The sequence below is a fragment of the Syngnathoides biaculeatus genome, chromosome 13, assembly GCF_019802595.1.
Source record: "Syngnathoides biaculeatus isolate LvHL_M chromosome 13, ASM1980259v1, whole genome shotgun sequence".
Classification (NCBI taxonomy): Eukaryota; Metazoa; Chordata; class Actinopteri; order Syngnathiformes; family Syngnathidae; genus Syngnathoides; species Syngnathoides biaculeatus.
Genome location: NC_084652.1, coordinates 8,261,142 through 8,276,572, shown reverse-complemented (window position 1 = coordinate 8,276,572; position 15,431 = coordinate 8,261,142). Strand labels below are relative to the sequence as shown.

The following is a 15,431-nucleotide window of genomic DNA, read 5'->3' as shown; positions in this document are numbered from 1 at the left end:
TTTATTTTAACATTCCTCAAAAAGTGTTAAAAGTCGTGCAATCGTTTTTACTGGCGTTTAATGATAACTTTAAATTAACATGACAGGTTCGTGAAAATGTCTGCGTGTCAATTTCTTTTCGCCGCCTACTTGAATTCTGCCAAGCCTTTGGGATTTCGAAAAGCATATTGAGATTTCCGAGCAGCCCTCAACGTCTCACCCTTTTGGTCCTGGCAGGTGAGACAGGCCACGCCCCCACCATGCTAATGACTAGTAAGCTAGTGGAACCGGACCGGCAGGTTATTTAAACCCCGTCTCAAAGAACTGGGTGAAGGTTCTTTTTCCTTCTTTTTTTTACCCCTTCAATTGAGGAGCGGTGGGCGGACTTTTTTTTTTTTTTTTTTTTTTTTTAGCTCAGACGTCCGGAAAGTTACTTCGCGAAACCGGAGAAAAGGACGTAAACGTCTTAAGCAGTTTGCGTCACGGATTTAAGCCGAAACTCAAAATGGTGAGAGAGGATCCTCACCAGACACACACACACACGGTGTTGTTGTTGTGGTTATGAAAAGTATTTACCACGTTCAACATGTTCGTGCAGGATCGATACGGTGACCTGGACCTTGATTTGGAGTGTGATGATGGAGGAGACGTCGCGGTGAGGAATAATTTTATCCATCAGTGCCATTTAATGACGATAATATGGGTTGGTTTTGTTTTAAAGGTGATTTCCTACCCTAAAGCTGGCCTACAAACGCAACACAATTCCATGATATTCATAGCAATGTTATGACTTTTGGAGTTTTATTCACGCTGGTGTCCTTGGGCCTGGAGGGCAAAAATGTACGGATACAGTATATTTTGTACATACATGGGTTATTTGTAAACATTTTTACACTGCGTAACCTGCCTTCGCATAACTATCCAATAAAATATGTATCTATTTAAATACACAGCTAGTATGGAAGTATGTATCTAAATAAAAAATGTCTGCCAAAATCCACTTTTTAAAATATTACCAAAAGCATATGTGTCGAATAAATGATTTTTTTATGTGATCAAGAGACACAATTTGGTGACAAGACCGATATGTGATGCTAACATGTTGATGCTTCTACTGTATCAATACTGAGATATTATATCTTCATGAAACCAAAATATAAACTGGTAGTAAGTACAATTATTTGTCATTGCTATGTGCACTTGATGTCAAACATGAACACAATAAAATTATTTTTCTCTTGCGTGACAGCAAAAGGCGACCTTGTTTGGTGGCATCTTCAAGAAATCCTCCAAACTGGTGGAAGCACAGGTACTACAACGCTGTAACTAATAATTTTAATACTAATCAACTTGCAATTTTGAGTTTTCTTTATTTCCTTATGAATGTTTACAACGCAGGACAACTTGTCAGTCAGCAGTGAACTGTCAAAGAGCAACGACAGTCTGAACGACAGCGCCAAGGTTTCTAATTTCCTTGTTTTTCCGTGACGTCCATCAGGTTAATGAAGACGTTCAAATATTTTTTTTTTAAACTATTATTTTTTTTTTTTTTAATCTAAATTCCAGGACAAAGGAGGTATGTTTAAGGGCATGTTCAAGAAGCAGCCGAAATCGTCCAAAGAGCCACAGCAGGTTTGCTGTTGTTCACAATTTATAGTCTTTTGGTCTTGAATGCAACAAAGACTGTCCTTAAGGTTACCTTTTGAAATCCTTTGACTTTGAACGCAACATCCATCCATCCATCCATCCATCCATTTTCTTCGCCGCTTATCCTCACGAGGGTCGTGGGGAGTGCTGGAGCCTATCCCAGCTGTCAATGGCCAGGAGGCGGGGTACACCCTGAACTGGTTGCCAGCCAATCACAGAGCACATCGAGACGAACGGCTGCAATCCCAATCACACCTTGGGGCAATTTAGGGTGTCCAATTAATGTTGCATGTTTTTGGGATGTGGGAGGAAACCGGAGTGCCCAGAGGAAACCCACACAGGCACGGGGTGAACATGCTAAATCCACACAGGCAAGCCTGGGATTGAACCTGGGTCCACAGAACTGTGAGGCCAACGCTTTCCAGCTGACCCACCGTGCCGCCCTTGAATGCAACAATTGAATGTATTTTAGATGAGTTTCAGAATACTTTTGAACTGCTTTTGGACATTTTTAGGACGCTTTTGGTCCTGAACGTGATGCTGCGGGAGTTGTTTTGAAAAACAGGTTTATTTGTTGTAGGTGGCGCTCTCGCAACACAATCCAGAGCTTTCAGACAGTTTAGACGACAGCAAGTCATCCAAGGTGAGGGCTCCCCTGTACCGTTAGCTTACGCCACTTAGCATTGACGCTAAACTCTCCTGTTCTTCGCAGGACAAATCGGGAATGCTGGGCGGGATTCTGAAAAAACCTCCCAGACGGGGACATGCACGCAGGCCCTCACAGGTGACCCACCGTACTAAGATTAAACCATGCATCAAAAGTGTAGTAAATGATCGTGTTGTGTTCTTTTAGGATCTTCTAGACATCGACATGTCTGCAAGCAACAATATGAATGAAAACACCAAGGTGAATATTTATATATTTCACAATGATCAGGTCTTTTAAGGTGTTTTAGTCTTTGGGCTAGCATGTTTTAGGACGATCTCAAGACTCTTTTGGTCTTCGACGCAACCCTGTGTTTTCATACAAATTCATCTTGAATTGTGTTTGCAGACCATTTCAGGACTCTTTTGGTCTTGAATGCAATACTGGCTTTTTTTTTTCAGGATATTTTTAGGGCTCCTCTGGTTTTGAATGCCTCACAGGCTGGACAATTCCAGGAATATTTTGGTGGAGAATTTACTGTGGGTTGAGTTTTGAAGGCATTTTCAGGACTCTTTTTGACTTGAATGCAACACTGCAAGGCCAAATGGTTGATTTTTTTCAGGACAGTTAAGTGACTACAACAATTTCAGGACTCTTGGTATTGAACGCAACATTGTCTTTGTCTACTTGTAGTGCTCATTTGTCCTTAAATGCAGCATTGATTGTTTTTGAATGATTCTAGGGCTTTTTTTTCCCAATCTTGAACGCAACACTGATGATTCTTTCCGTCATGAACATAACGGAGGCTGCATTTTAGACATTGAATGCAACGTTGGGTGTTGGGCATTTTTACAGTTCTTTTGCTAAAGGAGTTTTAGGACCATTTGAAAGCTGTATTTGCTCTTGAACACAAAACTATACTTGTTTTAGTACTGTTTCAGGACTTTTTGTTGTTGTGGAACACACAGCCTGTATATAGAACTGTTAAAACTACGCGTGTATGTGTTATTTGCCATTTATTGCACGCTATGTACGTTTTTTCCTGTAGGAGAGCGGCGGAATGTTCAGCGGGATGTTTAAAAAAGCTCCTAAAAGAACACAATCTCAGGTGAGACATGCCCCGCCCCAAATGTTTATGTATGAGTCATCCTGCATTGGACAACAATCGACTTCCTTTCCAGGACAATTTGTTTGAAAACGACGAGCAGTCGGGAAGCAGCAACAACCCTGCCGTCAATAGCAATGCTAAGGTGAACGTTGCTTTTCTATAGCGTGAATAATGCTAACATCCATAGCTAACGCGTGGTCTTTCCCAGGAGTCAGCTGGCATGTTTGGTGGAATGTTTAAAAAATCACCAAAGCCGCTTAAAGAAAAGACAAAGTCTCAGGTGAGCGCCAGGAAAGCCAATTTCAATATTTAGCAGTTTTATTGATTTATCAACACTATCCAATTTTTCCGCACTGCTCCAGGATGATTTGTCTCAATCCAGCGAGTTGTCGGCCAGCAGTGAAAACCTCTCTGAGGGGGGGGCCAAGGTCAGGGCCACGCAAAACGCTTTTCGTGTTACCGTGACGACCACAAAGCTGTCATTTGGTTTTGTTTCCACAGGAGAAGGGAGGCCTTTTCAGCGGCGTGTTCAAAAAACACAAACATCCCGCCGCAACCAGAACTCTGTCTCAGGTCTGATAGTCACCTATGACTTGGTTTTAAATGCTTTTTCAGCTTTTGTCAAGGATCTTTTGTTTTTGTCATGTAAAACGTGCTGCATTAACAGACCATTTTGACACTATTTTATTGAACGCAACATAAACTGTGTCTAAGTGCAATTGTAGGACTTTTTTGGGTCTTCTACGCAAGTCTCAATGTGTTTTGAGAACCGTTTCGCAGGATTTTTGATGGTTTTAGGACAATTTTATAACTCTTTTGCTCTCAAATGCAATACCTGAATCGTTTAGGGTTTTTTTTCCCCAAGTCTTTTTGTCCTTAATCTGAGGTCAACTGTGTTTAAGGGCAAGTTTTACAAACGCTCTTGAATGCAGGACAATTTTAGTGAAAGCAAGTTTAGTCCACAAATCCGATTCTGGAATTTTTTTCAAAACATTTTTAACTGTTTTAGGATGGCTGTCAGAATTCTTGGTCTTGAGCACAACATTTGACCTTGTGTGGACATTCTTTAAGAATCATTTATGTGACGCCATCAAAAGAGAATTTTAACACGGTTGTGGTCTTGACTGCATTCAAGATGATATTTAAGGCTTACAAGTACACGTGTCTGACAACATTTTATGACCATATGAGAATCGTGTTTGACCATTTTAGGACAATTTCAGCACAGTTTTGATTTTGAATTCCAGATGGATTTATTACCATTTCATAACTTTTTTTTTTTTTTTTTTTTGGTGGAAACTGACTTTTTAAGCATTTGTTTTTCTGTCTTAAATGCACTACAAACTGTTTCTAAGTCAATATTTGATATTGAATGCAACTCATTCTACTATCAGGCAATTTTAGAACTTGTCTGGCAATTTCAGGAGTCTTTGTTGTTCTTGAACGCTCACACTCGCTTCCGTTTTAGGAGGACTTGACGGCGGCCAGCGAGCTCTCCGACAGCAGCGACAGTCTCGCGGAGAAGTCTAAGGAAAAGTCGCAAGGATCCAAAGAAAATCTGTCGGAGAAGCCCAAAGTCAAGCAGGTAATCAACAAAGCACATCAAAAATATGAACATGAATATGAACAATTTCCACATAAACGTGTGTTTGTGTGGCTCCAGAACGGCTTCAGCGCCATGATGAAGAACGCCTTCTACTCTGAGAAACAGGTGCGCTTGTCTGTTTCTTCTTTTTCCCCATGAAAAGATGTAAAAATATGAATGTTGTTGATGTGTGTGCGGTTGTTTAGGAGAAGGAGAACACAGATGCTGATGTTAGCAAGGAGACAACGGACAACAGCGAGAACCAGGCTGCTCACAAACAGGTTCTGCAAGTTGTTTTGAGGAAATATTGTCTTCTCTCAGTTTATTAATTCATGTCGGGTTTTTTTGTTGTTGTTTTTTTTCTTAAACATGTCTTTTCAGAGCAAGCTCAACATGCTGAATCCATTCCGATCCGGAAAGGAGAAGCAGAGCGACTCCAGCGACGAGGACACTCCAAGCGCCGGCGAAAAGTCGTCCGGCCACAAACAGGTCAATACCTTCCTACAATGTCAAACGTAACATTTGTCCTGTGTGGCGTCCGTCTTAATGTGTCCTCGCCTCCCACAGAACGGCGTGAAGGGTGCCATGTCCAAACTGAACCCATTCAAGGCTGCCAATAAAGTAACTTAATGACATTGTTTCTTTTTTTTTCCTCCTTGCTAGGCGTGGAGCCTGGCTGGTGATGGGATCTTGAGTTTATTCTTCTTAGCTGTGCTCTTTCAGTCTTTAACCCATTTCTCACTGTTTTTGGGCCAATTGCAGGACTTTTATGGTTTTTAATGCAAAAAAGACCATTTTATGTCCTTTTCATAACGCTTTTTGTTTTAATGAATTTTGCGTAGTTGTTTGGCATTTGAACTAAGTTATTTTAAAGACCTTTTATGTTTCGAATATGCATATATGCTCAGTGTATAAGAGGTTTTTGCCTATTTTGGCTTAGAAAAACTGACTGACTGAGGGCAAACCTGAGACCCCTTTGCTTCTGAACGCAACACTGACTGTTTTATAACCACTTGGCAACCCTGTTTGGAGTTTTTAGTACATTTAAGTAGCCATTTGGTATTTGAACAAAAGACTGAATGTGTTTTTAAGTTAATTTTAGGACTACTTTGGGGTTGCATGTTTATGCCATCTGTTCTTAAGGACAACCTTTTCTATTTTGGCTTTGAAAGCAACACTCACCATTTCAGGACAACTCATAAACATCTGTGGTAACAATTTTAAAGCCCTTACTAACTGCTTTTGTGTAAAAATTGCACTTTTTTGGGTGTTGAATGCAACACTGTGTTGTAGAGCAATTTAAAATTGAAAGTGCAGACAATTTTGAGAGTCTTTAGGTCTTGAGGACAAGTTTGTAGGATTCCAGAATGCAGCACTGACCTCACCTCTCGCCATCACCCCAAGTCAAACAGTCCCGTGCTGCATTTTTGATAAGCCCAAAAAACGCCTGGGAGATTAGGTCCCTTTGGAGGCCCTGCATTCTTCGCTAAGAGCCGCGCCAAATGTTTTTGTCGACCTTCGAAAGTTTTAACACCAAACTAAAGGGTTTTAACTCGTGCTTGACTTATCTCCTTTGCACAGAAAGACACAGAAGACAATGAGACGCTCAAAGAAGCAGACAGACAAGTGGAGGGGAAACAGAAAGTACTATATTTTCATTATCATGCGTATTCTGTCACCACGGACAAACACACGCCCCTTTAAACTCTTCCTGTGTGTCATCCTGGCCAGCTCAAAAACAACGCCATTGACAGAGAGAGAAAGCAGAGAAGTGAGACGCCGCCACTTCCACGTCGACCCGCCCAAGAGGTTTGCCGGCAGTTTGGGTCCACTCGGTGCTCTCGTGGTGAAACGTCCGCTTTGACTTGGTGTCACTTTTACGTGTTCACAGGAGAAGAGCGGGACGCAGGTTCAGGACAAAGCCAAGGAGAAAGCGTCTGAAGACGCAAAGGTACTACTTACTGACTCATACCCGGACTGCCTGCTGCCAGGTTTCTTTTATACTGTGATTATACAAGTAGGATGTGCTTACCTCCTCTAGGACAACAAGGACATGACGTCCCAACAGAGGACAGACAAGGAACCTCCCAAAGTTCCCCCGCGAAAGCCTTCACAGGAGGTAGGTGGAGCCTCTAGAATAGTTTATCTCTGTCCAAAAAAAGTCAGCTAATGTTCTAAAATAGACAAAATGTTTACATTGTCTAAAAGAGGTCACAAAGGGTTCTGAAATGACACTGCAAAAATTTTCCAAAGGCAGTCAGAAAGGGTTCCTGGACCGGACCAAAGAAGTCCTAGAATGTGCCTAAAACACAGTCAGTGTTGCATGTGACACCTACAAAGTGTGTTTGCTTGACCTGCTTCTTGCACACTGCTACTGGATTTCAGGAGCTGAGGAGCCGAGCTGCCAACGCGCAAGTGCCAAAGCAGGAGAACCAACATCAGGTCGTTAACGTACATCGTGTGACACGGAGCCGCAGTGCGACTGTATTAACGAGGTCGTTCTTTCACAGAACCGATCAGAAGGCGAGTTGCTGAAAGAAGACGTCGAGGTAGAGGCTGCGACCCCGGCGGAGAACAAAGCGGTGAGGCCCACGTGTACCTAATATTGTGACCAGCAAGTGCAAATGCTTTCATATCGCCCGCCCGAAACACACACACACACACACACATATTTCTCATGGGAGGATACATTCCAGATTCACCCATGATAGGTGAAACTCTGTGATATAAAAAGAGCATATCATTACTTTTGAGCGGAATCCTCTCAAATAATGTAAGAAATAAAACAATAAGGTAACTGAGCAGCGTGATAGGGGGAACTGAATGTATATAAACAACTTAGAAAAGCATTTTTTTTGCTAAGTATTTCTTTGCGCCCATTCTTGCTCACTCTCAAGAAATGGGAGACGACCATATAACATCACTTTCGTGTCAGTATCGCTCTGTCGTGCACACTTTGCCAAATAAGAACCAAAGGCTACTTGCTCCAAATTGTTACGTTCACTCCTCATACTTTTCTACATACTGTACTGTAAATGCTCACAAAAACCTTCGATAGAACGTTCACGAACGATGGACGAAGGCTTAACTGTCCCTCCGCTTGTCACTTTTCCAGAACAAGAAGAAACCAAAGCGATACAACCCATTTATGCCACGTGCTGCTGCCAAGGTACATGAATGGCATGTTTTCATATTGCACTTTGGCGATGTTTAGCACTTCATTGCGTTTCGTGAAAGCAGCCGGCATCAGACGACGAAGGGCTGAAAGATGATGATGATGACGAAGAAGAAAATGATCAGGAGCAGTCCAAAGAGGATAAAAAGAAGGAGGATGGCACCAGCATACCAGAAGAGGTCTTTTTTTTTTTTTTTGTCTCGCTTCCTTACAAGATAAATTGTTCCCTATCATTGTTTCAATTTTTTGTTTTGTCATTTTAAGGTGAAAGTCAAGAAGCCGAAGAGGCACAATCCCTTCATGCCTCGCGTCAAGGTAACATTCAACAACTGAATAGGTGTCAAGTGTGAGTTATGGAGGTGTTAACAGATGTCATTTGTTTATCTACAGTTTGAAATTGTGGTCAAACAAGTTCACTGAGTGAATTGTATATTTCCTATAGTGCAAGTGTTGTAATTGACTTTATTTTGTGTGTGTTGCAGAATAAAATAGCACAAAGACGGGAGGCAGATGCAGAGGTAAACTTTTTTTTTGTTTTTATTGGATTTTGTTTTCATTTAATTTCTTATGATTTAGTTTAAAATTATTTTATTTTCATGTAATTTATTCACATTTAGTTATTTTGTCCTGATAAAATGTATTTGCATTTCACGTTCATTTGAATTGAATTTTATTTTATGTTTTTGTTTAAAAATTCCATGTTTTTTGGTATTTATTTTGTCTGACATTTTTTCATTTTATTCTAATTAATTTTTTTTAATGTAGACTTCATTTTTATTTTTCAATACTTTTTTTGCATTTTGTTTAAATGTTTTTATTTTTGGTTTATTTTGAATTGTATTTATTCATATGTAACCTTCTATTATTTTGTTCTAATCAAAGGTATATTATATATTTTTTTATTTTTATATGTATATATTACTTTTTTTTTTCTTATGTAGTTGTCAGGCTGTATGGTAGATGACCGGTTAGCACCTCTGCCTCACAGTTCCGAGGACCGGGATTCAAATCCTGCCCCGTGTGACGATAAGCGGCTTAATTAATGGATGGATTGATAATTTTCATTCATTTTTATACCTTTTTTTTTTCATTTTAAAGTAATGCTTGATTATGCATAATGTATCTGAATAACTCCACATTTTCACCCAACATTTTTTCCCCCCCAGCAAACAAAAGCAAATAAAAAGTTCCGCAGGCAAATTATTTAACAGAGCAACAGACAGCATTGACAAAAGCAAACAAACCAAAAAATTAAGGAAATTAATACTAATGCTGTTGTACAGAAAGGAAGTTGTTTTTGTGCCCCTTTTTAAATATCTGTATTTTTTTCAGTCACAGTGTACGTGTTTTTGTTTTGTCCCGTCTCATACAGTAAAGTATACGACCCTTCCTCTCCCGGGGAGCAAAGAATGACTTTTCGTTTTCAATGATGTCAATCTGGTTCCGCCCAGTCGCTGCTTTCTTCCCACACAATGACACAATCAAAGGCCCGTTTCGGTCACGTGAGTTTCCCCCCCGTCGTGCCCTAGAGGAGAACGCTTTTCGGCAGCATCTGTTTTCTGTTTTCTCGTATGTTTTTGGGGCCCCCTTTGGATTCCAAAACAAAAGTCGAAGGCACGTAAGACGAGCTGAGGCCGCTTCAATGTGTCCTGACTTGTTTGTCTGCTTTCTCTCGCGGGAGTCTCGACTTCTGCAAAAACATAAAAGAATCACTTCCTCCTCCTCTTCAGCATCCAAGAGGAACACTTGCTTTCGTGACACATAGTACACAAACGGGCCTCTAATGTAAAACGCAATAACCACTTCCACAATTTCAATATAGTGTAATTCCCATTTTTTCATTTTGATTTGGTTTCAATTAAATGTTTGTTTTTTTATTTTTGTCTATTTTGTTCTAATTTACTTCTTTGCTATACCTTATGTCAGTAGGATTTATTTTCCTATTTTTTTGTTTTTAATTAAATATTATATAATCATCATCATGATCTAATTAAGCATAGAATTGTTTTGTGATATTTATTTGCATTTTATTATTCTCTGAATGTATTTTCTTCTCATTTATTGTTATCCACGTAGAATTTAGTTAATTATTTTGTGTTTTGTTGCATTTTTTTTGTATTCCATTTTGTTGTAATTCAATTTCTTTTTATTCTGATCAATCGTAATTCCCGGCTTACAGAGCACCTTGTTATAAATGTAAAGGAAATACAATTTGGTACATACGTACAGCTGTGTAAAAGTCGCAAGTGCCCATATTGAAACACGAGATATTTACAAAGAAAGACGGTACACAGAAAGAGTTTAACGCTAGCGCCGCACTAAAGCTGGTGCTAACGCTAGCGCCGTGCTAGTGCTAACGTTAAAATAAAACTTCCTGGTAAATATCACTGAGACATACCAGGAACACCGCAGCAACACGCTACCACAGCGCTAACGCTAGTGCAGCGCTAACAGGGCCAGTAAAAGTCACTTCCTCGGCACATATATTCCACCGGTCTCGCTCCTATCTTTCTCGCTCGAGTACCCCCTTGCGGCCGTTAGGAAAAAATGCACAAATTAGCCGCATCTCCACATAAACCGCAGGGTTGAAAGCGTGTGGGGAAAAAAGTCGCGGCTTGTAGGCCGGAAATTACGGTAGTTTAATTTATTTGAATATACTTTTAATTCGACATTGATTGGGATTCAAGTACTTTAAGCATAACATTTTAGTTATTTGGCTAGTTCATTCTAATTAAATGTAGTTGTATTTTCTTGTTTTAATTATTTCTTTCTATTCTAATTCAGTTTATTTTGAAATGGCATGTTTTTTTAATTACACAATTTCTTATTTATTATTTTATCACCAAACCAAAAAAAAAAAAAGAGAGAAAACAGAAACAGCATGGCAATGTAACATAACAGTATTTAATAATTGTTATAATTCTTTCAGCCATATTTAATAGCATTTGGCAATCTCTAGAACGGACATAATTTTTCCACTTGCACTTAGCAAGCAAACAATAATGCAGTTGGTAAACGTGTCCCGCTTTTTGTGCGCCTGCTAACCTTTGACCCCCCCGGTGCAAGCGGACCGTAACAAGTACTGTAACTACCGGTACTTCCGACTTGCGTTTCAGAACGAGGGCGGAAACAGGAGTTTGTTCGACCAGCTGGAGGAGTTCCGCATTGATCCGGCGCAGCCCGAAGACAGACAGGTCCGTTTTCCTTGTTCACCACCTGAGCAATCTCGTCTTTATTTTTATTTATTATTTTATTATCTTCTTCCAGGACATGGACGGGCTTATGGAGTGGTGGAACACTGTGGAATGTAAGTTACAATAAAACCACAACAGAATATTCATTACTCAAATGAAGTGGACAGCAACGGTGAAAAGTTTGAAGACAAAAGTTTGTCAAATCGTGGTCGTTATATCGTTCAAAAGGATGCATTTATGAACAATTTGTGTTTTTATTTCTTTATTTTTAAATGTGCTCTTCCCCAGCTTGGGAGGATACGCCTCAGAATGACGACATGACGGAGAAAGAAGAAGCCAAGTGAGTGTCGGATGACTTTGGGATGGATATTCCAGAAATTGCTCGTTTATTTATTGTTTTTTTTTTTAAATCAAGATATTATAGGTATTTATGGCTGGATAATTATTGGCTGTAAGAGTTGTGCCCTGGTTGTCTCCATTGATGTGGATGACGTCACGTAGTGCACTCAAGTTGGCCTTCATCATTTATTCATTCTTACACTCATTTTTAGCCATAGAATTTTGTCGATTGTTTGCCAGTTAAGTATTTGCTCAGCCTAGTTGGTGAAGTCGGTTAGTGAGTTGGTCAATTTAGTTAGTTCATGTTTGTCGGCGTAGTTAGATAATCATCTTCTTCTTTTCCTTTCGGTTTGTCCCGTTAGGGGTCGCCACAGCGTGCTGTCTTTTTCCATCTAAGCCTATCTCGTGCATCCTCCTCTCTAACACCCACTGTCCCCGTGTCCTCCCTCACCACATCCATCAACCTTTTCTTTGGTCTTCCTTTCGCTCTTTTGCCTGGCACCTCCATCCTCAGCACTTTTCTACCAATATACTCTCTCTCTCGCCTCTGAACATGTCCAAACCATCCAAGTCTGCTCTCTCCAAAACATCCAACTTTGGCTGTCCCTCTAATGAGCTCATTTCTAATCGTATCCAACCTGGTCACACCGAGCGAGAACCTCAACATCTTCATTTTTGCCACCTCCAGTTCGGCTTCCTGTTGTTTCTTCAGTGCCACCGTCTCTAATCCGTACACCATGGCCGGCCTCACCACTGTTTTATAAACTTTGCCCTTCATCCTAGCAGACACTCTTCTGTCACATAACACACCAGACACCTTCTGCCAGCTGTTCCAACCTGCTTGGACCCGTTTCTTCACTTCCTGACCACACTCTCCATTGCTCTGTATTGTTGACCCCAAGTATTTGAAGTCATCCACCCTCGCCATCTCGTCTCCATGGAGAATCACTATTCCCCTTCCACCCCTCTCATTCATGCACATTTATTCTGTTTTACTTTGGCTAATCTTCATTCCTCTCCTTTCCAGTGCGTGCGCCTCCATCTTTCTAATTGCTAGTTAGATAATCATCTGTCCAATCAACGTTGTCAATCACTTGGCCTGTTCCATCAGTTGTTTGGTTACTAAATAGGATTATCACTAAACCTTTATAGGTCACACGAGTCTGTCGGTGGGTTAGTTGGGCTGTTCGTCCATCAGGTGACTACTCGGATTGTGCAAAAGTTACCACTTAACAGGAATGGGTTGCGTAAGTCTGTCGGTTGGTTGTTTATCAATCGGATGCAAAAATTGCCACGAATCTTAAATCGCTTAGTAGTATTTTTGCTGAATTTCCCTCGAAACTCTGGTTTGTAGAGTTAGTCTGTAGGATTTTATAAATGCTAACGCTAAACTTTGCTTGGTAGTATAAGTTTGTAGTGGGTGAATGAGTAAATGAGTAGGAGTATCCAAAATTTACCACTAAACCTTGATTGGTAGCATTATTTTAATGTAAGTAGGATCATCCGAACTTTACCGGTAAACTTTTTATTGGTATGACTACAGTAGTAGTCTGTTAGCTAGTTTTTAATTTAAAAAAAAAAAAAACACTAATTTGTATCAGTTGGTGTTGATTACACTAAACACTCAACTCTGATTAGTAGTACGTTATTTAGTTAATTAGTTAGTTGGGCTCTAAACGTTGTTGGATAATATCAATTTGTTGTGAGTTGGTGAGTGAGTGAGTGAGTTACTTTGAGTACTAAATTCTGATTGGTCACAGCGGTTGATTGTTAGTTCCTTTGTAATTGAGTGTGTTGGTCTCCAGGATTGGGATGTTTTAAAAAAAAAAAAAAAAAAAACTTTTCTTTCTTGCCGTCAGGGCCTTCGCCTTGACGGCGGATAAGGTTCAGAAGGGCATCCGCGTGTTCAACAAGTTGTTCTCGGAGCGCGCCGAGAGCCTGTGGCAGCACGTCATCGACCTGAACAGCATGGCCGACGCCCTGGACAAGTTCAACAAGAACACCAAGATCGCCCAGATCACCGGCGGCTCGACCAGCGCCATCGGCGGCGTGGCCACCATCGCCGGCCTGGCCCTGGCCCCCGTCACCCTGGGCACCTCGCTGATCGTGACGGCCGTGGGGCTGGGCGTGGCCACGGCCGGGGGCCTCACCTCGGCGGGCGCCGGCATCTCCAACCAGGTCAACAACTCCATGGACCGCAAGAAGGTGGAGAAGATCGTGGAGGACTACCAGGAGAAGATAGCGGACCTCAACAAGTGCCTCAAGTTCATCAAGCAGGGAATCGAGAACTTGCGGCGCTTCGACCTCATCAAGATGAAAAACAACGCGTACAACCGCGACTTCCCCGTGCTCAGCTCCAGCTTCTACGAGGACGGCGCCATGGCGGGCAAGGCCATCCTCATCAACGCCAACGAGATCATGCGCGTGGTGCAGATCGCCAACGTGGCGGGCAGCACGGCGGCGCGCGCCGTTCAGATCGCCAGCATGGCCACCGGCGTCCTCACGGGCCTCTTCGTGGGCATGGACATCTACTTCGTGGCCAAGGACTCCAAGGAGCTCAAGAAGGGCGCCAAGTCCGAGTTCGCCGCCAAGATTCGCGAGGTGGCCACGCAGCTGCACGAAGGCCTGGTGGAGCTCAACACCATACGCGAGGAGCTGCAGTCCACCAGCGCGCCGCTGGACGAGGACCAAAGGAAGGAGAAGGAGGAGGAGGAGGAGAAGAAGAAGAAAAAGGGGGGCTTCGACTACGACAGCTCGGAAGAAGACGAGATCGACCGCATTAAGAAAGCCATCAAGAAGGATCTCGACAACAGGGAGTACGTGTGACTCGAGACCGCCCGTCGCTGGCCATTTAAGGAACTCTTATGAGGTCCCACAAATATTCAACCTCCACAGCCCTCGTCTGCATCGTAAAGGAACATTGCGTAGTAATAAAATTATGATACTATTTATATGTATGCCTTTTGAGGGATTTAAAAGTTTGTCGTGCACTTAAGTAGAAGATCAAAGTTCGAACCAAGCTGTCATTTGGTCGCACAATGATGACATCACGGGTTTGTTGTTTCTTTAGTCGTAGACCTGTAAAAATGCTAAAAATGTGATTTTATAATAAGATTGGACATATTTACTATTTTGATGAGTTAAATTTATGTGGTACTTGTTTTTGGTTGCCAAAAATTTTTTTTAAGCTAACTCGTGCTATCTGTATTTTGAGGACTAGATTGCATTTTTTTCCCTCTTCGGAGAGGCAATGATTGTGCTAATAACAAAACTTTTTGATATGACAGTAATGTTTTAGTTTTTCTTTTGTTTTTTAATCACAAGAGACAAGTGCCTTGTAATAAAGACGACATGCTAGCTGGCCAACGTTAGCGTTAATGTTCACTGGACTGGATGTAACGTCGACATGTTGAAAATATTATCTGTGGAGAACCTTCTGGGAAACTTTTGTCACGTTTGCTCACTAGAAAATGGTACTGCATCGAGTGCAAACTTTTTAACTGGATAAACGGGCAAAGCTGTTTTGTTTCATGAACTTATTTATTAGAAGTTGTCTTGTCGGTGGATGTGCAATAAATGTGTTATAAGTGAAGGCGAACGTAAGAGTGCGCTGCAATTATAATAAAGATTCTACATCTGATGATTATTTGGTTGTGTTTGTAAAACTGTACAAACCATTTTATACTCTACGCCAATAAGAAAATAAACATATGCACGCATTTACATAAATTTATCAAAATATGACATATATATATATA

At 41.2% G+C, this 15,431-nt stretch overlaps 1 protein-coding gene across 5 annotated transcripts; it reads left to right on the top strand.

Moving 5' to 3' along the window:
- The first annotated feature begins 212 nt into the window (after nucleotides 1-212).
- On the top strand, nucleotides 213-14,979 carry LOC133511098 (glutamic acid-rich protein-like). 5 transcript variants are annotated; one of them, XM_061839714.1, is made up of 32 exons: nucleotides 216-487; nucleotides 578-634; nucleotides 1,229-1,288; nucleotides 1,378-1,440; nucleotides 1,546-1,611; nucleotides 2,207-2,269; nucleotides 2,339-2,410; nucleotides 2,480-2,533; nucleotides 3,321-3,380; nucleotides 3,454-3,522; nucleotides 3,589-3,660; nucleotides 3,743-3,808; nucleotides 3,882-3,953; nucleotides 4,849-4,965; nucleotides 5,044-5,091; nucleotides 5,172-5,246; nucleotides 5,347-5,454; nucleotides 5,533-5,586; nucleotides 6,547-6,609; nucleotides 6,697-6,774; nucleotides 6,857-6,916; nucleotides 7,007-7,084; nucleotides 7,351-7,407; nucleotides 7,476-7,547; nucleotides 8,081-8,134; nucleotides 8,203-8,319; nucleotides 8,405-8,455; nucleotides 8,623-8,658; nucleotides 11,257-11,334; nucleotides 11,408-11,447; nucleotides 11,623-11,674; nucleotides 13,533-14,979. In XM_061839714.1, exons 1-32 carry the CDS (start codon nucleotides 485-487, stop codon nucleotides 14,497-14,499), a joined length of 2,982 nt encoding a protein of 993 aa, XP_061695698.1. In that variant the 5' UTR covers nucleotides 216-484; the 3' UTR covers nucleotides 14,500-14,979. The 5 variants fall into 5 exon arrangements, with proteins under 5 accessions (XP_061695702.1, XP_061695698.1, XP_061695700.1 ...); XM_061839716.1 differs by having other exon boundaries at nucleotides 8,081-8,135; nucleotides 8,210-8,319; XM_061839715.1 differs by having other exon boundaries at nucleotides 217-487; nucleotides 8,206-8,319.
- Nucleotides 14,980-15,431: the final 452 nt, after the last annotated feature.